At 39.4% G+C, this 27,076-nt stretch overlaps 1 protein-coding gene across 4 annotated transcripts in view; it reads right to left on the bottom strand.

Annotated features, from left to right (window-relative positions):
• LOC148850885 (FAD/NAD(P)-binding oxidoreductase family protein) overlaps positions 1-17,936 on the bottom strand; it is a 46,464-nt gene extending 28,528 nt beyond the window's left edge. For 2 of the 4 annotated variants that reach the window (XM_088947374.1, XM_088947376.1), the window contains exons 1-6: positions 17,371-17,936; positions 17,114-17,275; positions 16,032-16,211; positions 15,583-15,640; positions 1,669-1,719; positions 690-793 (exon numbers count right to left, since the gene is read on the bottom strand). In XM_088947374.1, the coding sequence (XP_088803500.1) occupies positions 690-793; positions 1,669-1,719; positions 15,583-15,640; positions 16,032-16,211; positions 17,114-17,275; positions 17,371-17,633 (818 nt within the window). In that variant the 5' untranslated portion in view covers positions 17,634-17,936. The remainder of the gene's footprint in view (positions 1-689; positions 794-1,668; positions 1,720-15,582; positions 15,641-16,031; positions 16,212-17,113; positions 17,276-17,370) is intronic. The other 2 variants (XM_088947375.1, XM_088947378.1) reach the window with 1 other exon arrangement.
• Positions 17,937-27,076: the final 9,140 nt, after the last annotated feature.

Raw genomic sequence — 27,076 nt, 5'->3', positions numbered from 1 at the left:
CAGGCCTAAGACCTGCCCCTTGACCTATTTTTGGAAAAAAAACTTAGAAAAAAAAAGGTTGCATTAGGTAGAAAGTACCAATACACCCCTTCCGGCATATCAGGGTGTATTGAAACTTTGATCCTTGGTATCAGCATGGAAGCCCTTGCCCTCCAATTAATTTCTTTTATTTCATTTCTGTAACTCCACATTGCCCTGTGGTTGTCTCAAAGCCAACTCACCACCACCTCACCCACCCAAAGAATCTCCAAATCAATTTTGCAAATTAAACCAATCACACCCTCTGAAATTTTGGAGTCAATGCACTTGTAGCAATTAGGGCCCTGACAAAAATATGATGATCCTCAATAAAGGTTCTTTAACAAGTAGTCAAGTATACACTACCAAGACAACAAGAAACTAGTTTAAGTGACTCAATAGCACTTTATCCATAATTCTGCAAGTAATTGAAAGTTGAAACAAGAAAAGTGGGCCTAAGTCCTTAGGCTCTTTTGCAGATCCCAGTGCCCACAGCATAATAGTAGAATACCTCTCTGATCCCCAAGAGTTATTTTCATTTATTGTGCTATAATTCAGTTATAACAGACAACAAGCCTGCATTATGGAAGTCATCAGAAGAGAAGTTATGTATCCCACAATTTCTGCAACATGCAAGTGATCTAAACTATAAAGCATCCTCTATGTAATGCCTGTAAGGGAGAGATACACACGACCAAATACCACGATCACCATCAGTTTCTCCCATCACATGATGTAGCAGAACATATCCGCTTCCTGGTGTATGAACAGTTCCCTATAGAAAACATGGAACAACAGGAAATGCCAATTAAACAATCACTCTGAAAAGGAGAAGTAACATTCTTTTGTAGTCTATCAATGAAAAGCATAACTCATTAGTATTGAACAGTCAGATTCCATTGCTTGGAATCATCCAAACCCATAAGAGTTTAATTATCAAAAATCCCTCTTGTATAGCAGGTCATGAGCATTGATAAATGGGTACTGCAAAGCATACACATGCTAACATGATGTAATACCAATACCAACACCTAAATACCACATGGACATTTCCAGACGCTACTTCATTACATGGAGACTTCCATATAAATGGTATATTTAGCAAATCATTATTTAGCACAAGTAATGATAAGATGCAAATATTTGGAGAATGGAAAGTTTTCTACTTTTTTAGCACAAAAGAAGGTAAACTATCAATTCCATTAATCAGAATCATGTAAAGTAACATGTACAATGAAATGCTATACAAAATGTGCCCAGCATAGCCTTACCATCCTGTATACCCTAATCAAGAAGATAAAACATCAAAAAGAAAGTATTTGTTGAGAGGTGTATCTTTGAAGTCCTCCAGAATCAAAACCCATGAGTAAACCACTCCTAATGCCCTCCTAGTTAACTCCTGCATTGTACATTATTTCCCTTGAAATATTCTTGCATTTCTTTCCATCCATATGCACCAAGATACTGCTGCACGGATAGTCTTCCATAACTTCCAGCCCTTCTTATTCAGCTTCCCACACCCCACCACCCTTTTAAATGCTCTATAAATGCCCTTGGCTGACACCACCCAATATTTAATAGTTCGGAGAAATAATTGTATAAAATTAATATTGATTCATTATCCACTTCAAACAAAGTTATAAGTTGTACCATAGTCCCAATTACAGCATCTGTTGCAAGCGTTGCCTTCAATACATCTGTCTGCAAATAGCATAGTCGGTAGTGAGATATCAATTAATGATGAGATTAAAACTTCAGGGTTCAAATCCTAAACTTATTAGCATACCACCACTCATATCTAAAGAATGATAAAGAAACCCTACCCTATAGAAAAGACTATAGAAGACCAAACCATTCAAAATGCTTCCAATCAATTCACCCATACAAGAAAAGCTTCTACGTTTAAAATAAAAATTAAAATAAACAATATACAAGTACTGTTACTAGAGGAAATTTTGGAAAGTTCATTCCTAAACAATATCTAAAGAATGAACCAAAAAGAACATTAATGAAGCTCAATATTAAAAATCAAAAATTAATTAAAACTAAACAATTGCAAGGGAATGAAATATTGCAAGTCTAAGTTTCTTTAGTACTTTGCCACTTCCCTTTATATTCTCCTAATACATCCTTTGCTACTTTCCTTGTATCATTTGCCATTTCAAGCCAAATATCATTAATCTTTCCATCTAAATTCTAATCCCCTTCTATTATCAATTTGTTTCTAAATTGAGCTAGCTTTTCTCCCTTCCGGTTTTCCCACCTAATTCTTGGACACCCATTTTCTTTCCCATTCCCTAATCCCTATTATCAATATGTTTCTAAGTGCTTTTATAAAATTACATTTTTATGTAAAAGTACTTTCATATAATTGCCAAATTCCTTAAGGGGTTTGAGGGTGGGAAGGAATGATGTAGTTGTGAGCCACCTTCAGTTTGCAAGTAGTATAGGTGTGTTTTTTTGAAGGTTGTGATGAAGGAAGCTTGAGAAGCCTAAAGGAAATAGTTAATACCTTTGAGAGGGTTTCTAATCTAAAGGTGAATTGGGGAAAAAGTTGTGCTCCAGGACTTAATATGAATGAGAGTGAGGTTCAGGCGCTGGCAGGGATCCTAGGATGTGAGGTTAGAAACTGGCCTTTAGAATGCATTGGACTACCTTTGGGGGGCAGCCCGAGAGCTAAGAGTTTCTGGAAACCAGTAATGGAGAGGTTTGCAAAGAAGCTGGCTTTATGGAAAAAGAACTACATTCAATGGGGGGTGGGAGTGGGGGAGGAGAATTACTCTAATCAAATCCACACTGTCCAACTTACCTATATACTACTTGTCTACTTTTCGTCTTCTGGTTAAGGTGGCAAAGCAATTAGACAAATGCATGAGGGACTTCTTATGGGAACCAGGAGATGAGAGGAAAGACCATTTGGTAAAATGGGGTCAGGTGTGTAAATCTAAGGACCAAGGGGGATTAGGCATTGGTAATTCGATTCAAAGAAATGCAGCATTACTAGGCAAATGGATTTAGAGGTTTCCAATTGAGAGGGATATGTTGTGGCACAGAGTCAATGAAAGTATTCATGATGTTATGGAAAATGGTTGGGATGCAAAAAGTGGCCCACTTTTCTTCTCACTCCCCATGGAGAGCAATGCATGAGGTACTCCCAACTTTCCTTAATTTTACCCATTTGATGTGGGTTGTGGAAATAAAATCCTGTTTTTGGAATATTTGTGGCTAGCCAAATTCCCCTTGCTCTATTCTCTTCCTACTTACAAATTTGAACCTATCTCAAAGTTTGGTCTTACCTCCCCTTCAGGGTTGAATTGGGATTTTGGATTCAGGAGGGGCTTATGGGATGTTGAATGGGAGGCTCTTGTATTGTTAATTTGTTATTAGCCAAGCTGGACAATATTTTCAATGACTCTCTGCTACAACCTATCCCTCTCAAGTGGAAACTTCTAAATCCATTTGCCTAGTAATGTTATGTTTCTTTGGAGGGCAATCCATGATGTACTCCCAACTTTTCTTAGTTTTACCCACTTTGATGTGGGTTGTGGAAATAAAATCCTGTTTTGGGGAGATTTGTGGCTTGGTGAATTACCCTTGAAATTGCGATTCCCCTTGCTCTATTCTCTTTCTACTTACAAATTTGAACTTATCTCAAAGTTTGGTCTTACTTCCCTCCCCTTTGGGGTTAAATTAGGATTTTCGATTCAAGTGGGGCTTAAAGGATAATTGAATGTGAGGCTCTTGTATTTTTAATTTTTTATTAGCCAAGCTAGATATATTTTCCTGAATCAAGACTTGGATGACACTAGAATTTGGGCTCCCTCTCCTAATGCCACCTTTTCTTGTGCTTCTTTTTTCAACCTTCTCATTCATTCTGAGTCCTTGGGATGAAGTTTCCAGTGAAAGAAATTTGGTGCAAACCTATCCCACCCAAAACGCAAGCCATGTTGTAGGAAGTGTTCCTTGAAAAGATCAATACTTGTGATGTGCTGCCAAAAAGAAGGCCTAATTTGTGCCTCTCCTCGTGTGTATTATGCAAAACTAGTGATCAGACTATTCCTCATTTACTTATTTCCTCCCTTTGTGTTTTATGTTTGGGAGTATTTCTGCTCTCTCTTTGGTTGCAGATGGGTTCGCCCTCATGATGTGGTAAGCCTATCTAGTCCCAACTTCCTGAGGCAGCCAGAGAAAAGGGGGAGAATCATGTGGAAGGTAGTAAGGGCAGCAGTTGTCTGGTCTATTTGGGAGCAGTGGAACCAAAGAATTTTTAATGATTTGAGCAGAATCAAGGAGTTCATAGAAGGCATAACAATAAGATCTGCACATTGGATAAAAATCTTGGACCTCTTCCAATCAGTCTCAGTCATTGATATTGTAAATTCTTGGACAGCAGTGGCACAAACAGGAACAAGGAAGGAAAAGGTGCATGTGAATTGGACTTCACCAGCTGATAGTAAAATAAGATTGAGCTTTGATGGGAGTTCCATGGGTAATCCAGACAGCAGGTTAGGTATAGGGGGTATATTCAGGAACCATTTGAGTTTGGTGATGGCATTGTACTCAGGGTCAATTGGTAATGGTGACTTAGAGCTAAACTGCTTGCACTGTTACAAGGACTAAAACTAGTAAATTAGATGGGGACTCCAAGAGCTAGTCGTGGAAGGGGATTCAAAATTGATTACATATTGGACTAGGAAATTAACTCAGCTCCTTGGATGTGCAGGCATGAATTTAGGGAGATTTTTTACCTCTCAAGAGAACTCAATGCTACCTTTAGTTGGGTAAGAACTGCAAACAGAATAGCTGATATATTAGCTAAACAGGGAGTTAATAGACCTCAGTTGTTTTGGGCAGAAGTTTAAGCTTATGCCTCTTGGGTCTTGTTAGAATGTTCCAACCTGTTGTATTCTCCCTAATGTTATTTAATGATTAATGAAATTCTTTGCTGATAAAAAAACGTAGTTTAAGCTGGTGAAGTCCAATTCACATGCACCTTTTCCTTCCTTGTTCCTGTTTGTGCCACTGCTGTCCAAGAATTTACAATATCAATGACTGAGACTGATTGGAAGAGGTCCAAGATAGTAAAATAAGATTGAGCTTTGATGGGAGTTCCATGGGTAATCCAGACAGCAGGTTAGGTAATAGGGGGTATATTCAGGAACCATTTGAGTTTGGTGATGGCATTGTACTCAGGGTCAATTGGTAATGGTGACTTAGAGCTAAACTGCTTGCACTGTTACAAGGACTAAAACTAGTAAATTAGATGGGGACTCCAAGAGCTAGTCGTGGAAGGGGATTCAAAATTGATTACATATTGGACTAGGAAATTAACTCAGCTCCTTGGATGTGCAGGCATGAATTTAGGGAGATTTTTTACCTCTCAAGAGAACTCAATGCTACCTTTAGTTGGGTAAGAACTGCAAACAGAATAGCTGAATATATTGGCTAAACAGGGAGTTAATAGACCTCAGTTGTTTTGGGCAGAAGTTTAAGCTTATGCCTCTTGGGTCTTGTTAGAATGTTCCAACCTGTTGTATTCTCCCTAATGTTATTTAATGATTAATGAAATTCTTTGCTGATAAAAAAAAGTACTTTCATATAAAAAGTACTTCTATAAAAATACTCTTTTATCAATAACTGAAATTTCATTAAAGGATAATAAAGAGAGTATACAATACAATCAGAGAAGGGAGAGATAAGCTCTCTTAACTCTCCCCAAGAAAGTCAATTTACAACATAGCCCAAAAAAGATGATCTTTTCCCACCCCTTGTTTAGCCAATGCATCTGCAAAAGAATTAGCATCTCTTTTCACCCATTGCAATCTAATCTCCATACCACACGCCATCCATTTGAATCTCTTTTTCTCATTAACATAATTCCACCAACCCAACTCCTCTTGCAGCCATCCAATCACTAGCTTTGAATCACCTTCTATAATCAATTTCCGAATGTTCAATTCCTTGGCCCTTATAACACCTTCAATTACAGGCTTACAGCCAATATTTCAACCCTCAATGAATCACCAACACCAATTGGACCTGGAAAGAAAGCAAGCCTTCATCCTTCCTGAAAACCACTCCAATGCCAAAGGGACCGGAGTTTCCTTCATTACTGCCATCAAAGTTCCTCTTAATGAATCCACCAATTGGCGGGGACCAAGAATACCTTATAACAGCAGCAACTGGGGCTGAATCACCCACTTCCTACGCAGGTAATTAGCAGAAATATCCTCAAAAAGAGGAATGATTTCACCCAATGGACCATCCTTATAGTAATAGCCTCTAATAAGGGTTCTTTGCTTCTTTCCTTCCCTAAAAAGACTCATATTTCTCTCTTCCCAAATAGTCCAACAAACCACAGCTCTTGTACACCTCCATAGGATTCTTCCCCGTTTTTTCAGCCAACCAAAAAAAGTAGAAAAGAACAAGCTTTGTACATTTGGCAGGGGGTCCATATACACCCAAACAAAGAGAGAAACCAATCCCAGTGTTTTAATAGCACAAGGGGCAATTTGCGCCCACCTTTTTGAAGCAAGGTGCAAAAAACAAAAAAAAAATGCAAAAAAAAATAATAAATAATAAATATTAAACATAATATTAATAAACATATAAATTTAAATTTCAAAATAAATAGTAGAAATCTGTTGAATTAAAAATATATATATAAAAGAAAAAAGCGTTTTCTATAAAACACGAAGGGAGGGAAGATCAGCGGAGGAAGCTTGGAAAGAGGGAGGGAAGGTCAGTTCCTGCGAGCTAAAAGATGGAAGAAAGTGTTGAAGGTGGAAGCGAAGACTTTCATCTTGGAAGAAATCTGGACTAGAAATGGACTCTCTCTAAAGATTGTAGAATCGAGGAAAGCTTCTTTGCTTCTCGAAGGAAGGGCGGTACCATGGTTCCAAGGAGTTCTTGATGGAGCTAAAGTAACAGAAAAATCAACGGAATGGAGGTGCTGTCTATTGGAACAGAACAGGAAGTATGTGGCTGAAAGAAAAGAGAACAAGTACAGGGGGTTTTGGGAGTGCAGCAACACTTTGGTGAGGGGCTGAAGCAGGTTACCTGTTTCCCTGAAGGAAGGGAGGCCTCGGGATGGGACCAGTTAGCAGAAGCAATTCAGGAGTTTATGGTGGTAACTAATGACAGAGAAAGTGCCCTAAAAGATGGTCAAAAAATTAAGGAACAATCTGAAGGGCAGTCAGGGAAAGTTTTCAGGGAGATCCCAAGAGAGGAGGAGATAGGGACGGAAAGTAAATTGCAGATTGATGCTGGACTAGGTTTGGTGAAATTGTGGGTGAACGAACCTAAAGAGGATTGGCAACTTAAACTTGTCCTCTCAGTAAACAAGAAAGTAAAAGATTGGGAGAGGCTAGGTGAAGAAATCCAACAGATATTGAAGACTACAGAGGTGTTGCAGATTTCTCCCTTTGACGACCACAAGGCTGTAGTGTATTTTCAGGGGATTCCTCTGGATTTTGCTACTGTTTCGGCTGTAACAGAGCAAGGTGTGGTGGTGTTGGAGAAATGGAAGCCTTTATGCAATGTACAGTTGGTAGAACCCACAGAACTTATCAATCTGAAAATTATTGGGTTGCCTTTCCATCTATGGAAGATGGATATATTCAGGAAAGTTGCGAAGCTATGTGGAGGCGAGATGGTTTCCTTTGATGCTTCCAACCTGAGTGCCGTGCAGATTAATGTAGCTGAAGCAAAGCCAGAGCTTATCCCAAGGTCTTTGGATTTAACTTCAGATAATGTCGAACTCAAGGTTTGGATTGCAACTTCTACAGAAGCTAGATGGTGGAGATCGGGGAGGAGTGGGGAAGACGAAGATGACGTGGCCTCCAAGGTTCGAGTTAACACCGGGAAGGAAACTATAAAAGCAAGGGATAGGTACCCCAGTCTTCCACTTTAATTGGCAAATCAGAGGATCGGAGTAGGACTTTTGCTCAGGTAGTAACGTCCAAAGGTGGAGAAAGTCTGTCAGAAGACTTTTTGAATTTGAACAAGTGTCCAAAGTGGGGACAAATGGAGGTAGATTGGAACAGAAACCAGGTGGGTAGCCATTTGATATGGCCCAGGCCTGCAGTCAGGGAACCAATACTAAACTTTTAAAAGACTGGGTCAGGTTCAAGTGGATGGGCCTGGAAATCAGGTGACCACTTAAACAGGCACGTGAGGTGGAACAAGGTTCAAAAGACTATAGTCATTCGCTGTGGTATATCTTCGTCCTCTTCAGATTGGTCTACAACTGGCTGGAAAGAAAAACGTTTGTCTGATCCGACTTTAGCGTGGCAACCAAGACTGGTCTCTTACTCCACTAGTCCAGCTATGGTAGTATATAGAGTAAATGTCGTTCAAGGTTTGGAGAGGAAGATGACCCAGGATTAAAGTTACTGTTCAAAGAAGAGGCTTGTACACTTCCAGGAGAGTTGGTTCGGCCCAGAAAGGAGTTGGAAAGAAAGAAAACAGGCTCGGGTGAGGAGAAAACCGAAATAGGGAGAAAAAGGGGATTCAATCCTTTGTAAAGACCAGGGAATGGGTGCTTGTACAGTGTGTGTTGGCAATCTGGTTCCTCCAAGCAGAGCAATAAACTGCTCGCTTCCCACTGCAACCAATCCAGATCTTGATTTCGAGGTCCCACTGCAATAAACTACTCCTTAAATAATTGCTCGCTTCCCACTGCAATCAATCCTACCATCTTATTAGACGCTTCCCACTGCAATGTGGTCTTAATACAAGAATCAAAATTGTCAGAGGTGGGACAAGAAATGGGTGAGGAGCATTTGGTCAACAAGAAATTTGAGTTGGGCCTTTGCACAATGTGGGGAGCTTCAAGGGGAATTATTACTTTATGGAGAAATGAAGACTGGAGTGTGAAGAATAATTAATTGGGAACTTCTCTGTCAATAAAATTGAAGAGAAAGGAAGATAGGTGGGCTTGGGTGCTAACTAATGTCTATGGTCCCACCTCTTACAGGGAAAGGGAAGGTTTCTGGGAAGAACTAGCAGCTGTTAGGGGTTTGTGGGATGGCCCTTGGTGTTTGGGTGAGGATTTCAGCGTAATAAGATTCTTAAACGAGTTCAATAACCCCAGTCGTAGGATTACATCTAGCATGAGGAAGTTTAATCTCTTTGTGGAGAATTTTGCATTGTAGAACCTCCCTCTTCAGCAAGCAAATTTTACCTGGTCAAACTTCCAAGAAAACCCTACCTGTTGTCGATTGGATAGGTTCCTCTTTACAGTGGATTGAAGCTGAATGGGGGATTTTAGGTGTTATAGCATTGCCGAGACCTATTTCGAATCATTGCCCAATCAAGTTGTCTTAAGAAAAGTTGAAAACAGTCCTCTTGAAATATAGGACTGCTTGAGATTAGATGCAAAACCAAAAAAATGAACAAGAGAAGATTAAGAAGTTGAGAGAGAGAGAGAGAGAGAGAGAGAGAGCTGGCGGCAATGAGAGTTAAAGAGTGAGAGGTTCAAACTAAACCTCCCTCTAACACTCTAAACATTTTATTAAGTTAATCTTTAAAATATTACAGAGAGGCCCTTGAGTGGGCAAGAAACAAAAGAAAAGTGATCTCTTTAGTGTTTGTTGGTAACTCCTGGGATTTGGGCTTGAGAAGAGGTCTAAGAGATTCTGAAATGGAGATGGTTGATGATTTGATTACTCAGTTAGGGGAAGTCTTTCTTGATCAGTCCTGTAGAGATAACAGAATTTGGAAACCTTCCCACCTTCCCCTTCTGGTTTTTTCAATTACTCTTCTTTCTATAACATTTTGCTTCAGACCTCTAACCTTGTAGGGAACTTTCCTTCAAAGGAGGTGTGGGGTAGTCCTGTACCCCTAAAATTCACGCCTTTTGTTGAGAAGTGGTACTCCAAAAAATCAACACCTTGGATTTATTGCAGAAAAAGAAGCCAAATATGTGCCTCTCCCCCCATGTTTGTTGCCTCTGTTTGGGTTCTGGTGAGACAATTTCACATTTACTAATCTCATGTCCCTTTGTGTTCTTTATTTGGTCTTGGTTCTCTTCTCTCTTTGGCTATAAGTGGACTCCCTCCTCAAGCATGGTGAACCTCTTTGATCCAACTTTTTACAGGCAACCAAAGGTTCGTGGAAGGATTATGTGGAGAGCCACTAGAGCTGTTGTATTGTGATCAGTGTGGGTGGAAAGAAACAATAGGATATTTAAAGGCAGATGTACATCCAAGGAAAAGGTTGTGGAAGGAATAACTATTAAGGTTATCCATTGGTTGAAATCATGTGATCTTTTTAAGGATTTCTCAGTTGAAGACATTTATAGAAGTTGGGGTATTGTGGCATCTACTACTACTTCCAAAGATATGATACAGGAAGTTTGGTCCTTACCGGCACAACAAAGGGTGAAATTGAACTTTGATGGAAGCTCTATAGGTAATCCAGGCCCATCTGGTATAGGAGGTGTTTTCAGAGATGATGAAGGCAAGATAATGGCTTTGTTTTCAGGTCCAATAGGAGTTGGAGATTCCTTAAGAGCGGAAATCTTGGCACTACATCAAGGTGTAAAACTGGCCAAACAGTTGGGGCTACAACAGATTGAGATAGAGGGAGACTCCAAGTTGGCAATTGGGTGGATGCAATCAAGGCAGTTGGGAATTTGGCAATATAAACACCTGATAAGGGAAATTCTTAGCATAACAAGGGAGGTGGGTGTTTGGTTCAACTAGGTAAGGAGATTAGCAAATGGTTTTGCTGACGCCCTAGCAAAACAAGGGACTATAAGGGAGAGTCTTTTTTGGGCAATGCTGTAATGTTTGATGTTTATTGGATCAACATTTTCTAATAAGGGTTAAATTTTGTATTTCAAGTTAATTTATCTCTAATGAAAGTTATCGTTTCTGATAAAAATAAAAGTGTTTTCTTGAAGAGAGAAGGAAGAGATGAAGAGAAGAAGAGAAGAAAAGATTTTGAGAAATAGGAGAGCTATATTCTAGCTGCCCCCTTCACTTGTTATTTATAATAAAAAACATAACAGTATGAATAGGACTAGGATTCAAAAACATAATAAGATTTGGACTATTGTGGTCCCCACTACCTATCTAAATCCTAACATAACACAACTATCCTAAAATAATCACAAAAATCATCCAATCTTCAACACTCCCCCTCAAGTTGGGAGTAGATGTCACACATTCCCAACTTGCGTAGATCATGTTTAAGTTTGTTCTTTGCAATTCCTTCAGTGAGAACATCAGCCAATTGTGACTCTGAAGAGACATAAGGCAAGCAAACTTCTCCGGTGGTTACCCTCTCCCTTATGAAGTGCCTATCAACTTCAATGTGTTTTGTTCTATCATGTTGGATTGGATTATGGGCAATATTGATTGCAGCCTGATTGTCACAGCACACCATCATAGGCTCCTCTACTTTCACCCCAATCTTGCTCAATAGAGATCTAACCCAAAGTAGTTCTGAGACACCATGGGCCATGAATCTATACTCAGCCTCTGCACTTGACCTAACTACAACCGGTTTGGTTCCTAACTTCTCAGTTTCCCGTAGTAGGTCAAAAACATCCTTTCTCTGGGAAATGAAAACCCTATGCTTTGATCTTGCAACCTCAATCCCCAAGAGGTATTTGAGCTCACAAAGATCTTTAATCTCAAATTCTTGCTACAATAGCCTTTTGAGAGCATTAATCTCTTCTAGATCATTTTCTGTAACCACTATAGCATCCACATATACGATCAGAATTGACACTAGAGTGTCTCTCCTCTCCACAAAGAGGGTGTGATCAAATTGGGTTTGTGTGTACCCAAAACGGATAAGTGCCCCTCTAGACCTGTCAAACCAAGTCCTAGGTGATTGTTTCAAGCCATACAATGATTTTTTGAGTTTGCACACCTTTCCTCTACCAATATTTTCATAAAAGTTTGTTGGAATGTCCAAATATACCTCCTACAAATCACCATTGAGGAATACATTTTTAATATCAAGTTGAAACATAGGCCATGAGTTGATTGCTGCTAGAGATAACAGAATACGAACTGAACTCATCTTAGCTACTGGTGCAAAATTTTCCAAATAATCAATGCCATATGTCTATCTATCTGAGTATACCCTTTTGCTACCAACCTTGCCTTGTACTTCTCTATCCTTCCATCACCCTTATACTTCACAGTGAACACCCATCTACATCCGATCGTTTTCTTGTCTGAAGGAAGATCAACTATTTCCCAAGTTTGGTTCTTAACTAAGGCTTCCATTTTTTCTTGTATGGTTGTTTTCCACTCAGGTTTGGAAAGAGCATCAGTAACATTCTCGGGTATAGACACAGAATCCAAGGAATAAAGAAAAGCTCGGTAGGAGGGTGATAAGGCACTATAGAAAAGATGGTGTGAAATGCAATGGGTTGTACATTTTCTCTTCCCTTTGCGAAGAGCAATGGAAAGATCAAGATCAGTGGGATCAACTGCAACAATAGTGTTAGGTACAGGAACATTGTCATTAGAAGAAATGACATGCTCAGGCTCAAAGGAATGTGAAACATCTCTGCAATTGGAAAAAAAAGGTTGAATGGAGGAACACGGTTAAGCAAGTGCACAGTTATAAAAACATCTACCCAAAAACGGACAAGAAATAAAACACATACCATAAGACTTCTTGCCACTTCCACAATGTGTATTTTTTATTCCTGCTACTCCATTCTGTTGCGGTGTATGCGCTCTGATGAATTATACCTTGCTCCAAAAAGTATGTTGTCAAGTCCTTCTCAAAATACTCTCTAGCATTATCCGATCTAAAGGCCTTAGTCCTTACTCCAAATTGTGTGAAAACCATTTGATAGAATTGTCGGACCAAATTAGGGACCTCATCGCGGGATCTCATCAAATATATCCAAGAATACAGTGTGTAATCATCTACAAATAGGAGAATATAACGGTAGCCATCCATGCAAGGAATATGATACGGTCCCCATACATCAGTGTGAACAATATTAAAAGCAAATACACTTCTTTTATCACTTGGTTTAAAAGAATGTCTTCAATATTTTCCCAATTGACAACTCTCACCTCCAAGGTAGATAACTGAACAAACTCAAATAACATTGAAAGAAGAAATTTTAAAGAACTAAAAGAAAGATGACCCAGCCGATTATGCCAGAGCATAACCTGACTCACTAATTCTAATCTACTACTGTTGTTGCAATTGACATGATGAATTTGATATCTCGGAATCTCATCTAGAAGATAGACTCCATTCACCTCACGGCCACTCCCAATCATCTTCTTTGACTCCAGATCCTGCAAAACACAATTACTAGGAAGGAAAGTCATTGAACAATTCAGATTTTTTGTCAAAGAACTAACTGAAAGTAAGTTAGTATGAAGTTCAGGGACATGTAAAACAGAGGATAAAGTAATATCATTGGTCACTCTAATTATTCCCTTCCCGACAATGGGAATATGAAAACCATCTATTGTAAAGACTCTATCTCTACCAGAGCACAATTGATAAGAACTGAAGAGGGTAAGGGCATTAATCATGTGCTCAGATGCTCCTGAGTCTATAATCCAGGGAGATTCGTCCTTACCTGAAGTGGATGCAAGGTTTGCAGTTGCATATGAGCTACCTGTATGTGCCAAAGAGGTGGTGTAGTTGGCTCCTACACTCTGTTGTCCGTCTGGAAGGCTAGAACTAGTTGCATCTTTTTTTCATGAGTTGTCCAAACCTTTCCAGTTCTGTTCTCACAACTACTATTACAATAGATTCCCAATCAATTTGGGAAAGAGGGGCTAAAGAGTCTCCTGTAGTGGCCACATTCGCATTTCCCTTCTTGTTCTTTATTCGAGCACGCATGAGTTGTGGATGAAGTTTCCAACAAGTATCTCTGGTATGCTTAAGCTTCTTACAGTAATCACACACCAAGTCCTTATCCTCCCTCCTAGTCTCACTGCTCCCTTTATCTCCATTTGGTTTAGGTTTGGATGTACTAACCATGGCCGACTGGTCAATCCCAAGCTGTCTCAACATGACATTCCTCCTATTTTCCTCTCCAGAAACAAAGGCATAGGCTTGAGAGAGTGTCACACTCTCCCTAGAGAGGATATACTATCTTGCAATGTCGAATTCAGGGTTCAGCCCTGCCAAGAACTCAAAAACTCTATTTTTCTCTACCAAATTTTGATAGATTGACACTTTCCCATATCACAATTTCTTAGTGGTCTATTTCCTGCCATAGGGTTTTCAGCATGGAGAAATACATAGCAAGAGGTTTATCTCCATGTTTTATACTAATCACCTAATCTCTTAGTTGATAAACTCTGACTACATTTTGTTTCTAAGAATAGGTTTCGGTTACTCCATCCCAAATCTCTTTAGCAATATTAACCCACAAATTTTTTTCCAATGTGAAGTAGCATAAAATTACATAGCCAAGACATCACCATGTAATTCTCTTGTACCCAGCGAGAGGAATCTATATTTGGTTTCCTTTCCTCCCCAGTGATGTACCCTAACTTTCCACGGGCACCAATAGCCATCTTGGTAGATTGTGCCCATTCTAAATAGTTTGTTCCATCCAGTTTTACTGTAGTAATAATTCCAGACCCAAAAATATCATTATCACTTCCAACACCCAATCCCATGGTACCGGTGGATTTCAGCTCGGTATTCTAATTCTCCATCCTACTTCAAACAGTTTAATAGACTGAAAGAAGAAAGTTGAGAGCTTCCAGGAACAAGTTTAAGACACTCATATAGAAACAAACCCTTACAAGAAAAGAAAAACCCTAACCGGAGAAAAAACTCGTTGTTTCATTGTTTATATCTTATTTGTCACTTATTATCAAATATCAACAAAGTTATAGTTACCAATCAAAAAATAATAATGTTGCAGAAAGGAGCAAAGAAACAATTAGTAAATTTAAATCAAAAAGTTGATAAAAATAAAATAGATTGTTTCCAAAACACTACACTCTAAAGGAACATGTAAACATTCACTTATGAAGAACAAAAAAATTGAAGTATCAAAGCTAAAGAAAATTTGAAAAAATAAAATAAAATTCACAAACTACAGGAAATTACAAGAATGAGAAAAGGATCATCAAATGGTTGATTTGAGATATGACAGTGAGGTTACAATGGGTAAAGAGGTGTGCTAATTCCTTTGCAGTTGCACTAGCCAAACAAGGGGTGGGAAGGAATCAATTATTCTGGGCTTACATGTAATATTTTAATTTTGGGGGGAGTTAAGAGAATTACCTCCCCCTGCCTTTGTACCTACCTTTCATTTTTCATTAATGAAATGCTTCTGTCGCTGATAAAAAAAAATGTATGATATTCTTTCAGGTGGCTTTTGCTATGTAGGAAATTATTTACTGGGAAAATAGATATTTTTCAGTAAATTGGTATTAATATTTTCTCAGTATAATCATTTTCCCCTGAACCACCTCTTCCCCAGGCAGCATACAAGCAATGTAGGATGTTCAAATCGTTGACAATGTAATACAAATTGCCAGAAAAAATAAAGCATATATCTGATAACAGTACATAACTCCAAGGGAAAATAAGAAATATAACAACCTCAAACCAGTTATTCAAAACCTTAGATGCTGGGGATAAGAGAAGATCCATGAAATCCCTGCCAGAATAATTTTTAAAGCATGTTAAAAATGCAAAGAGACTAGAAAGTTAATGAAGTACATTTTTCACCATGTTTCACAGGTCAGATTTTTCCCTGAATGACAACAACATTATAGAAAACATAATGGGGAAAAAGGAACTCATTAAGTGATCCACATAGTTGGGATAAGCATGATGCTATCAGTTATAGCTAAAAACATATGAGGATCAATAAAAGATATTCAAAATGGGAGAAAATCTACCAGTTGAAAGGAAAGGGAGGCAAGCCAGGGTGAAAAAAAATAAATAAAAAAAAATAGTTACTGGGTCGATTTGTTTTTCACCCAATAATAAATTGCAAAAAGGAACAGATAGGTAAAACTTTTGTAACTAAAATAATGAAGACTTACACCATGTCTTTTTGCCCAAGGAAGATAGCCCGTCGGAAACAATGAGCCCAAAATATTGATTTTTGTAATTTGTCCCTCATCCGATCAGTGAAGGACAGAACCTTATGTGAAATTTCAGGTGTTGGTGAATCCAAAAGATAATCCATGAAACTACAGAACCTTTGTAGCTGATTCTCATATCTGCATGTTAGAAAATCACTTATAAGATGAACAATATAAAGTAATAAGTCAAGGATGTGGAGACTATGAACAAAATATCTAGATATTAACCCAGAGAAAAATGGACTTATAAACCAAAGATTAACATCTTCAAGAGTACATAAACAAGAACAATCATGATCAATTATAGACTATGAGCGATAATGAAAAAATTAAAAACTCAAAATATTAAGTATGTAAATATGTTTTATAGTTGTGAATTTTGCTTTCAACTTCATGATGCAATTGTTGGATATTTACTTTTACTATTCCTTATCACCTTCTGTTGTTTAATTTCAAACATAATTTATTGGACAAAATTTTAACAAGACTCTCCATGGGTTCTTCGATATGAGAGCTTGAATATTGTCTTCAATACCAATTTCATGATATTACAGCATTTCCTCCAACAATACCATAGATTTGGTTCAAGGCAGTGTTCCTGCCATTTGGAAAGTGAAAAGAGTATTATCCTTAGCTACTCCCTTCTTTTTCCTTGTAAGTATGGGCAAACACTAAGGGAAGAAGAATATAGGAACATGTTGATTACAAGTTACAGAGAAAATAGTATGGAGCGTTTGAGCATAGTCTGGAGAGACTTCAACCTATCACCTTATATAAGACCATATCCTTCCTCTATACCCTACAATTTTCGCTTGAACAGTCTGGCAATATAACTTCTGATTATTACTTCTGCCAGACTAGGTTCTGGTTGGTTTTGAACACAGTTCAATAGAGAGAATTACTGTTTTGTACGATGTTTAGCTCTGACATGCCAAGGTAGTGATGAACTCAGTTCGACTTCACGAATGGGATGGCAAAACAACGAACAAAAGGTGTCGATTATCTACGGAGCGAGACTATTATCGGAAAAGTCGGACTACCTCGGGTATGCTTCGGCATCCTGTTTGGAGAACTTAGAAATCTCGGAATGATTAAGTTCTGCGTCAGGTCCCAAAAGAAGGTAACGTCCATCGACACATGGTGTGAACGACGAAGGATTCCTCTTCAGCAATTTCAATCCATGCCTTTCCAACTCAAGTTCCCTTTCAAAAAAGAAAATAAAATAGTATTTATGAATTTGTAGTGAAAAGATAGAGATGTAGAGAAAGGATAGACACGAAGGAATAAAGATACGAACCTTATAACGGAGGGGCGAAGTAGACTCTGGAGATAACTACATCGGGAGAACTTGAAGCCAGGGACAAGCTCCTCAGTGACAGCCGCACCACCAATGAGGTGGCGCCGCTCAAGAACGGCCACAGACAGGCCAGAGCGAGCAAGGTATGCAGCCGCAGTCAAGCCATTGTGACCTCCGCCGATGATCAGGGCGTCCCATTTCTTCCCCTTGGACGCAAACGCCGCGCGGGCGCTGGTGCTGGTGCTGAAGATCCTTCGCCACATGCTCGGTCTCTCTCACTCTCTCGTCTTCCCGTTGCAGAGCTCACTGCAACAAATTCTGCAACTTGGGTTGGGTTAACCTGAACTCAGGTTGGATTGAATTCCGGTTTTGTTTAGGGCTTTCAGGTCTTATTTTACTTCATTTGCTCTACAGTCTACAGTCAAATAAAATACGGAAAAGTACGGATTGCAGATTGCTGAATTCCACAGCAATCCTATAAACATTTAAAATGTCAAATATTAATGTCTCTATGCATCAACTATACTTCAACTATACTTCAAGGGGAATGAGTGGCATTGGTGTATAAAATGGGGATTTTGATCTTTTGAATGTTTATAATTGTGCAGTATAATTCAGAAATCTGCATTGAATTTATTCATATTTTTCGTTTATTATATTTGATTTATTATGAATGAGATGATTTTTCAAACTATTTGTTATTCTTTGGATATTACAAAAAACCAACTGTTCTTTTCAATTAATCTGCGGTGCAATTTAATGAATTTATTTTATTTTGTGATGGAGGGTTCATTAAATAAGGCTGTTGTCTGTAATAATAGATTGGGTTCTTGTGTAAGTTCAGTTGGTCCTTCTATTTTGTTCTCTAGGTGAACGTGATGTTGCTTAAACTGAGGTTGGAAGTAAACATAAAATGTTATAGATGTAAAAGTTTAATGTTAGTTCGGTTTTATCGATGTTTTGATGTTGCGTAAATCAAAATTGATGTAAAATTCTATTCTAGTTTAGATGGACTGGAATTTTATATTGTAAATCGATGCAAAATCTCATCAAAAGAATAAATTTATATTGATTATTGATGCAAATACTATATCGATATAAAAATTCGATGCTTTTCAAAACACAATGGTAACTTTTTTATGGTTCGGTGTAAAACCTCATTGATGTACTTTTACATCGTTGATGTTTTATATCGCTTCCAAATACAACCTTGGACTTTTTTTCGGTTGTTACTAGCTTGATTTCTACATCATCTTTAATTCTTGGGTTTTTTGAAATATACTCTTTGAAGACAAAGTTTCAATCACCTACTTTTGTCTATGTAAGTAGACAAGAAAATACTCGTCCACATGGGTTTACACAATATGCTAAGATGATGACTTCTTTTGGTTTGATCATAAGCCTGTCTCGCTTCCTAATGTAACTTTGTATGGTTTGCTTCTTAATATTTAGGCTGTGTTTGGTTGCAGTGCAAATTTATTTATACTAGTACAAATCTGTGGGAGTGTAAATGTAAAAAATATAAATTTGTGTTTAATTTTATTTTGGATTTCACTTTATTCTACTTCATGTCTTAATTTACTTCATTGTCTACAATCAAATAAAATAAGCTAAAATTTGAAACAATAATAAGTCAAAATTTACACTCAAATAATTTGCAATGTCATGATATTGCATCGGTGTAATTTTATTTGCATTGCAACCAAACACAACCTTAATCTCAATTTGGAATGAGTACAAATACAAATATGTATGACACAAATACATATAAAATAATACAAAATACAAGGTTTTGTACTCTAGAAATTTGTATTTGTACTCCTCCCAATAATAAATCAGAATTTGTTCAAATCATATGTACTACCATTGTATTTGCATTGTAGATATTTGTATTTACAATTTTCTTAAACTCAGCCTTAGTGAATGAGATTTTAGGGTAAATTAAAAATACCCCATATAGTATGGGATTAGTGATAAATACCCCCTAAATTTTCACTTTGCAATAAAATACCCCTCCATCATAGTTCTATCAGATAACTTCAAAAATATTTGTCATTCAGTTGTTTAAGATTTTTTTAAATCTCCAAACTACCATTTTTTATTTATTTGAACAATTTATGATTCAATTAGTTTTCTACACATGACATTGAAGTCCCCTCAATTGTTCCAATAGCTCCTTGTAGATTTATAGTGGGATTATATTCAAATGAAATGGTAGAGGTTTCTTTTTTGATAATATAAATTTATGGTTTCATTTTGTTTTTCTTGATTTATTGGAGAAAGGAGTAGATAATTTTTTATATTTTAAGATGAAGAGAGGCTTTCATGTCAGTGAAATAAATCAATAATTTAAAAAATCTTATTTTTCCTATGTTGGTGAAAACGATTCTTATTATTTTATCTAGCTTTTTCTAGAGAAATTGATGTACATTTTGTCAATCATGGTTTAAGAGAAAAGTAAGTGAGGAAATTTTAACTGACATTTTGGTGATTTAATGCATTTTGTCTTATAACTTAATGGCCAAGGGGTACTTGTCACAAAGTGAAAGTTCAAGGGGTATTTGTCATTAACCCAGTACAATGGGGGGCCTTTTTGTAAGGCTAGGGCTTCTTAATAGTTGAAAATAAATTTGGTTAGATAATTGAATCATTGAAAATTTTTATTTGTTTATTTATTTCAACAAATAAAAGTCAAACCAATGAGCCTAACAATTCAACAACTCAAATAGCCCCGCATGAATCAATGATGACGTCCAGATTGGCAAACAAGGAGAGAGGGAACTCATCTAAAGATCACAAATTGCAAGTCACCTACAAGCACGGAAAACATGTTAGAGGGGTCTTGGAATTTTTTTCCCGTGGCAAAGTCTCCAATGGTCAAGTTAGCACATTGCTGGAGTTGTGAATGAGTTAAAGAGTTCTAGGTGCAAGATGTGTGCTAAGGTAACTAGAGAGCAAGAGAGTGTGAAAATCGGAGTGTAAAGAGAGTCAAACCCTTAAGGCACTTGCCTATTTATGGAGGAGGGGGCCATTAGTCATGGAGGTAATGGAAACTATGCCAGCTCCCAAGTCAGTTTAGTTCCCTCACATGTAATGGTCGCTTCTTGCCTAGTAGCTAGTAATCAATCATTAGCATGTGTTAAGTGAGTGATAGTTAGGATCTGTCATTAGCAAGTCAGTATAGTTCCCTCACATGTAATGGTCGCTTCTTGCCTAGTAGTTAGTAATCAATCATTGCTCTTATGTTTGATGTTCGAAGGTGCAATAATTACATTAAAAGGTATATCGCTATTGGTGAACTTTTCTTTCCCCTAAACTGTAAATGTGGAGAATATTATTCTAAATTCTAAATTTTGAAAATTGTCAAATATTCATTTTAATCCCATATATGAGAACTTTAGTTTGTGTTTTGAAAGTATCATTAGAAAATAAAAAGTTATAAGATTCCTCTTTAAGAGATAAGAGATAAGATGAAACAAACACCCATTTTCCTCTTAAATTTATAAGATTCCTTTTAAAAGATAAGAGCTAAGAGGAAATGAATAGGCCCTTAATGACTCAGTCAAGTTGGCTCACTTGTAATGGTCGAGGTGGGAGACGTTGCTAGTTCCCATTGGTGTGGGTCGTACTGTTATACTTGTACAATTGCATCAATTGGTTTGCTCATTGGGTTAGGATCAAACAGTCAAACCGGTTGGCCCGTTGCTTATGTAATATGTCCACTCCAAAAAATGTAACTTCAACTCGACTCTGACTCGCCAATTAAACAAAGTGAATTGCCAAAAATAACCCATGACATCTATACGTTTTTTCCCTTACTACATGACACGTCAATACTCAAACAAGGCCATGTATATAGATATTCAATGTTGCAATATTAATAGATCAGGTTTAACTTGGGTTTGCCCTAACCCGCACATGACCCAAAATCAGATTGAGACTATGGATGGCAATGGGATAGGTTTGGGGAGGGTTTTGCGCACATGTAAATGCAAAACCCTCCCAACCCTACCCTCCCTGCATTCAAGGGTAGGGCGGGTTGGGTTTAGAATCCGCATCTAATTTTCTATTATTCATTGTCACATATAAGCAATAAATAAGTAAAATAATGCAAATATACAACAAAAATTCTAATTATTTGATTAAGACGTGTATAAAACACATAAACAATCAATTATCTTTTACATACAATTCAAAATATTATTAAATTCAACACCTAGTATATAAAGCTTATATGCTTTCCAACAATATGTGGGTCAGGAAGAGTAGAGCCAGGTACCCACCAGGTAGGGTAGAAATTGCCATCCCTAATTGAGATTGATCCAATCCTAACCTACAAAGCTCTCAATGCATGTTACCACTTATTAATCCTACTAGTGAGATATCCAAATGGTGCACCCCTTTATTATCCACCCATCCCTAAGGGAAAAGAAAGATGATTAATAGTTTTACATGTCTACAAGGAGCCTTTGTATCATGAAATCAAAAATCATGCAAGCATCAATTCGGAGCATCCAATTGTACATTACGAATACCTTTATTATCTAATATGCAGTTGAAGGCACACTCTTTAGGGTGTTTGTAAGATTTTTGCTTTTGGGAAGCATGAAATATGGCTTGCCCATAGGGTGCATAGCCTTTAACACCTTCAAAATGACTCGTATCCACTTTTGGCTTTTATAACACTTTATAAGAAAAATCGAAGCATCTTTACACTAGAGCCTAGTTATATTTTGAGAGTCTGAACCTCAATTGCAAACAATATAAGTGGCCAGACTTTTTCCAACAACAACAATCAGACATGGCGTGAAAAAATAATTTCATTTTATATTTCACATTTAAATCTCTTCGATGAATTATTAGAAGTCAAGTTGTTGGGTTTAAACTTCATGAAATCTTTACTCATTGGTGTCCAAAGTAATAGAAAGGAAATAAGCCTTATTGTCACGGGGCTAATCGACGAGGCCCCGTGCGATGCTCGATGGGGTCAAGGAAACCTACAAATGCAAGCAACAACACACAAAAGGCAATAAGAATGTACACAAATTAGACAAAAGGCAACTTGTATTGCATTAATTAGTGGTAAGCACAAGCACACAGTTCAGTGTTGAGGGGATCTTGTGCTTAACCTTTACACACTTATGACTCACTCGACTACCTACCTCCTTTCAAAGAGTACGTTAAGCTTTTGGGGGAGTAACAAAATGAAACATCAAATGAGTGGAAATTCATACTAAGTAATTACAATAATGCCATTAGTAGTCCTCCCTTACAAGATACATACATAGCCCACCCATGACACCATGAAGGCACGTTGTAGGCACGACGAAAGGTGCTTGATGGCGTGGTGAAAGAGTCACTTGTGACAGTCTCCCCCACTCAATTCGATCTACGTCCTCGGTGATCGGCTTTAGCTGGTCCCTTAGAGTTGCTGATGCGGAAGGAAGGTTCTCCTACTGTTCCACAAACCGGCTATCGTCCAAGGCCGAGGTGTAGATTTGGATGCCATGGTTGGGTTGTCTTGTTCTATTGGTGTTTACTATGGCTAAGTCCTTTCCTGGCGGCCTCAAGGTATGGTAGTGGCTGATTCAACTTGGCTATAGGGAAGGCTTGAGCCAAGTAAGGGTCAAAAGGATATTTTGGACCGTTGGGGTGTTGGTTCCCATGAATTTTTCCCCAAGGGTGACTCATAGGGCTATTATGTGATTCAATCCGAGGGATGGTGTGAAAGTGGTCCCTAAATGGCTTGGGTGGCACTCGCTCTCCTCGGTGGTTGTGGTAGTAGGTGTGGGCGAACTCTGTTGCTGGAGTGGTGAGGATAGCTTGATGGCCTGCTACTGTTGAGGTTGGCTTTAGGGGTGGCTTCTTCAGCTAGTGGAGTGCAGAACTTCTCTACTTCCTCCATGTTGGCGTCAAATAAGGCTTCTTCATGAAAAAAGTTAAACTTGTTTCCCATGAACCTTAGTAGAAGTCATAACTAGTACCATGCAAGGGGAGTGATGAAGGGTGATTTGGCCTAACCTAGCGAGAAGGGGACACGTGGACACGACCTGACTAAGGGATGATAGCTCAGCCTGGCAAGCCTCGGGGCTAACAACACGAACCGCCATGTAACAACTCTGGAAGTTTCTCTAGTAGACTCCGAACCTCATGGAATCACGTCACGTAAAGACATGCCTTATCTTCTCCCCGCCCGGATCAGGCGGAAATGATAGACTTTATTGACTGATATGTTACTCCCCGACTAAAGCGGAAACGGATCTCATCCCCTCATGCCGAAGATATGGGAACCGTTCCGTGAAACCCGTGGAGCTCAGCTATATAAGAGCAACAACCCCTCTAGGGCCCAGGTACGTGTGATTTCTCTACTCTCTAGCTCTCTAACTCTCAAACTCTCAAAGCATTAAGCTCGAATCACAATACACTAACTTAAGCATCGGAGCGACCTCGTTGGGTTAGCCACCTCGGGTTCTTCGATCCACTATCTTGCAGATTCATCTAGCTCGTTGCTTGATTGGAAGCCAGATCACCCTCCAGCTGGGAGTAGTCAGATCGCGCTACATCAATTGGCACTGTTTGTGAGAATCGACTGAAAAGTCATCTCCATTCTTTATAGTTATCAACCTTACTTCTACGTCAATGGCATCTTCCAGTCACACCGTGAAAAGCACTGAGATGAACGTCTCCGGGGGACAACCACAACTCCCTACGGTGTGCATCGGCCAATTCACCATCCCGCTTACTGCGTCTAGAGTTCCAACGCTGACCGCGCCACCAAACACCACACATGTGAGTGTCCCACTTCCCTTAGTGGTAGGCACAACTTTTTCTGAGCCTTCTGTGGTTCCCCCCGGATTCAGGCAGTCCCAATTCAATGACCTGGTTCAGTGCATCTGGGCTATCCAGATCCAGATGCAACAGGTCCAATAATTTTAATAGTACCAGCAGTATTTTTTCTACCAGTAGTACCAGCATCAGTTCCCTCCACTACCACAGAACCAACAGTAGGTTCCACCTCGACACCCAAAGGCCCATCAAAATCAGAACCGACCTCGGGTTAATCAGAATATCAACCGATCTCCCCACCAAGGCGAAGAGACCTCCCAAGTCCCGATTTCTCCTAGGAGTCAGGTCTCATCCTGTGGGAGAAGAGATGGTTAGCTTACTTACTCCACCTGCCTCACAAGGGAACCTCGGAAACAGGTTCGGGGATACTCAGCCTCATAGGACCAATCTTCCTTGGCATTCACAGCAAGAAAATGATGGTTCGCTAGCAGGTAATTTGTTCGGGGTTCTAGGTGCAAACTTGAGACAGGGCCTCTCCGTTTGTAATATCCAGCCCCAGAATCCCATAAGAAACCAAGAGTTACCTCACGACAGAGCGGTGCTGGAGCACACCGAAATCAGCAACACCAATGCCAAGTCAGTAAAGAAACAACAACGGAGACGTCGCAAGGCACGCCATACCTTGGCTTAGAGCAACCAGCTAGCAAGGCCGAACTAGCAAGAAGGGCAAGCCAAAGGTAAGGAAGAAGCGAGCTCGATAGCTACAAAGGCTGCTTCTCCCCTACTTTCCAGGTCGTCTCCCCTGTCTCCTGAGCTCTTGGCGACCCCGATGCCTAAAGACTTCAAGATTCCTCCCTTAGACAAATATGACGGGTCCTTCGATCCTAATGACCATGTGAACTCTTTCTAGTCCCAGATGCACCTAGTTGGGGCTAATGAGTCTTGTATGTGTGTGGCCTTCTCCACTACCTTTGAAGGGGTAGTTCAGACTAGGTATCAGAACCTTGCATCGGGATCGATCAAAAGTTGGTCGCAGTTCACAAATTTATTTACCTCACACTTCGTCACCAATAAGAAGTGCCTGAGGTCACAGGAAAGCTTTCTCAACGTAGTTCAGAGAGAAGGAGAGTCGATCAGAAGCTACATTAAGCGCTTTAACGACACCTGCCTACAAATACCAGACCTAGACCCGACGGTAAAACTCACTACAACTGAGAAAGGAATAACCCACATGGAGTTTAAATGGCATGTGGTGGCCAATAGACCAAAGGACATCACTGAATTCCTCAAACTAGCCGATCAGTTCATTGGTACCGAAGAGGAAATTAATCAAAAGGCTGACACACCAACAGAAAAAAGGAAAAGAGACAATGAAGACACACATAATGGCGGACACAAAAGAAGAAATAGCAAATCCCCGAACAGGGGAAGAAACGAATCTGAAAGTTGATCTCCCTCGCGAACTTGCAAATCAGGTTAGCGCTCCAAGACCCCACCTGTTGAAAGAACGAACTACACACCATTAAACGCTAAGCGAGGAGAAAACCTAATGGCCATTAAGGACTCCTTTGTCAAATGGCCTCCTAGGTTGAGGGGAGATCCTACAACAAGGAACTGGAATGTCTACTATCATTTCCATAGAGACCACGAGCACAACACGAAAAAGATCAACAGGGGGACCAGAGAAGGAATGCCCCCAAGACCAGTAGGGGGAATGAGCAGCCTCCGCGACAGTTGCCCGAGGAAAGACCGATCCGCGGGGTAATCAACATGATTACTAGCGGGTCCATCATAGTAGGGTGTACATCGGCAGCTAGACAGATCTCAATCTACGAACTAGAAAATGAAGAGGAAAACCCACCAAAGCGACCTCGGCTTGAAGAACCAATATACTTCACAGATGACGATGCACGCGGGATCCAGTATCCTCATGATGATGCTCCAGTGATAAAACTGAGGCTCAACGACTTCGAAGTCAAGCGCATCCTGGTGGACTAAGGTAGCTCTGCGGATATTCTGTTCAAGGAAACTTTCGACAAGCTATAACTACAACAAAATGATCTAAATCCGATAGACACTCCCCTGGTAGGCTTTAGCGGCAAGGAGGTCAAACCTCTCGGATGAGTCACGGTACCCGTAGAGGCCGACACGTGGCCAAATATCGCGAGGTTTGAGCACACATTTCTGGTGGTCGTGACTCCCTCTCCCTATAATTCCTTAGTAGGTCGACCCATTATGCACGTCCTACATGCAATAGTATCCACCTACTATTTGGTGATGAAGTTCCCAACGGACTATGGAGTAGGAGTTGTGCGAGGTGACCAGCTCGAATCTCGCAAGTGCTACATAGCTGCTCTCAAGGGGAAAGCAAAGCTAGCGGCTGATGTTGAGCTCAAGTGACCAACGGAATATGCTGACGAGTGAGCTGCCCCAACAGAGGAGACGATCCACATCCCAGTCTCAACCAATGACCTGACCAAGACTCTCTAGATCGGTGCTTCGATCAACAAGCCGCTTCGCTCCCAGATAGTAAGTTTCTTACTAAAAAACTTAGATATTTTTGCTTGGTCCACGGCACAAATGCCCGAAATAGGCACCAAATTTCTAACTCATAAATTGAATACCGACCCCTTAGTCAGGCCAGTTAGATAGAAGAAACACAACCTCACCCCGGAACGCTGGAGGGTAGTCGATGAAGAGGTCGGGAAGCTCCTAGCGGCAAACTTCATCAGGGAAATCCATTACCAAGTTGGGTAACTAACCCAATTCTGGTAAAAAATACCAATGGCAAGTGGTACATGTGCGTCGATTACACCGACCTGAACAAAGCCTGCCCGAAAGACTATTTCCTATTGCCCAAGATCATAGCTGCTCTCAAGGGGAAAGCAAAGCTAGCGGCTGATGTCGAGCTCAAGCGACC

This window comes from Nelumbo lutea, chromosome 5, assembly GCF_056320005.1.
Source record: "Nelumbo lutea isolate HS-2025 chromosome 5, American lotus-T2T, whole genome shotgun sequence".
Taxonomy (NCBI): domain Eukaryota; kingdom Viridiplantae; phylum Streptophyta; class Magnoliopsida; order Proteales; family Nelumbonaceae; genus Nelumbo; species Nelumbo lutea.
The sequence above is the reverse complement of the archived record's forward strand: the minus strand, read 5'-3'. Positions and strand labels throughout refer to the sequence as shown.